The sequence below is a fragment of the Otolemur garnettii genome, unplaced genomic scaffold (assembly GCF_000181295.1).
Source record: "Otolemur garnettii isolate 467f Iridium unplaced genomic scaffold, OtoGar3 scaffold00018, whole genome shotgun sequence".
In the NCBI taxonomy this organism is placed as follows: Eukaryota; Metazoa; Chordata; class Mammalia; order Primates; family Galagidae; genus Otolemur; species Otolemur garnettii.
The window spans coordinates 23,954,064-23,955,434 of NW_003852413.1; the positions used below are offsets into that span (position 1 = coordinate 23,954,064).

A 1,371-nucleotide genomic window follows, 5' to 3' on the forward strand; every position below is an offset into this window, starting at 1 on the left:
TGGAGGTTGCTGTGAGCTGTAATGCCATGGCACTCTACCCAGGGGGACAGCTTGAGGCTCTGTCTCAAAAAAAAAAAAAAAAAAAAAAAGAACTTCTGTCTGGCCAGGTGCGATGGCTCACGCCTGTAATCCCAGCACTTTGAGAAACTGAGAGGGGTGGATTGCCTGAGCTCACCAGTTCGAGACCAGCCTGAGCTAGAATGAGACCCCGCCTCTAAAAATAGGTGGGCGCCTCTAGCCTCCCAGCTACTCAGGAGGCTGAGGCAAGAGAATTGCTTGAGCTCAGGAGTCTGAGGTTGCTGTGAGCTCTGATGCTACAGCACTCTACCTGGGGCAACAAAGTGAGACTCTGTCTCACAAAAAAGGCTCAGCACCTGTAGCACAGTGGTTACAGCGCCAGCCACATACACTGAAGCTGGTGGGTTCAAACCCGGCCCACTAAAACATTGACAACTGCAACAAAAAAATAGCTGGGCATTGTGGCGGGCGCCTATACTCCCAACTACTTGGGAGGCTGAGGCAAGAGAATTTGGGGGTTGCTGTGAGCTGTGATGCCTGGGCACTCTACCAAGGATGACATAGTGAGACTCTGTCTCAAGAAAAAAAAGGCTTGGTGCCTATAGCGAAGTGATTAGGGCACTGGCCACATGTACCAAGGCTGGCAGGTTCGAATCTGGCCTAGGCCTGCTAAGCAGCAATGACAACTGCAACAAAAAATAGCCGGATGTTGTGGCCAGTGCCCATAGTCCCAGCTACTTGAGAGGCTGAGGCAAGAGAATCGCTTAAGCTCAAGAATTTGAGGTTGCTGTGAGCTGTGACACCATAGCACTCTACTGAGGGTGACATAATGAGACTCTGTCTCAAAAAAAAAAGAACTTCTGTCTTTCTGTCTGTTCCTCTTCCTTTCTTTTGGCTACTTGGTTATGGCTTCAGCACATTAGACCGGGAACAGGCACCCCAGTTGAAATCAGGAGAAAATGCCAATATCCAGCCCAATCCTGGGCTCATTCTCCGGGCAGAGCCCACCGTCACAAATATCCTCAAGGTGAGTGTGCCCTTTCCTGGCCACCATGGTCTTCTCTTTCGTCTTTACAGTTTCCTTTCTACTTCTGATAAATAAACAGAGGCCACAGACCTCCCTCTCATCTGGCTTTTATACATAGCTTTAGAAGTAGAAAGAGGTAGGCAAAGGCAGCTACCACTGAACCCTAACACTTGGGGGCTTCACTGGTACACCAGGCACTGGAAAGATTCTTTCACCGAGGCCAGCTCATGTAAAAAAATAATCTTTCAGGCTCGGCGCCTGTGGCTCAAGTGGCTAAGGCGCCAGCCACATACACCTAAGGTGGCGGGTTCGAATCCCCAGCCTGG

At 50.2% G+C, this 1,371-nt stretch overlaps 1 protein-coding gene across 4 annotated transcripts in view; it reads left to right on the plus strand.

The window, feature by feature from the left end:
- Positions 1–1,371, plus strand: part of MED24 (mediator complex subunit 24) — a 31,280-nt gene that overhangs the window by 19,617 nt on the left and 10,292 nt on the right. For all 4 annotated transcript variants that reach the window (XM_023511021.1, XM_023511023.1, XM_003786406.3 and 1 more), the window contains one exon: positions 934–1,045. In XM_023511021.1, the coding sequence (XP_023366789.1) occupies positions 934–1,045 (112 nt within the window). The remainder of the gene's footprint in view (positions 1–933; positions 1,046–1,371) is intronic.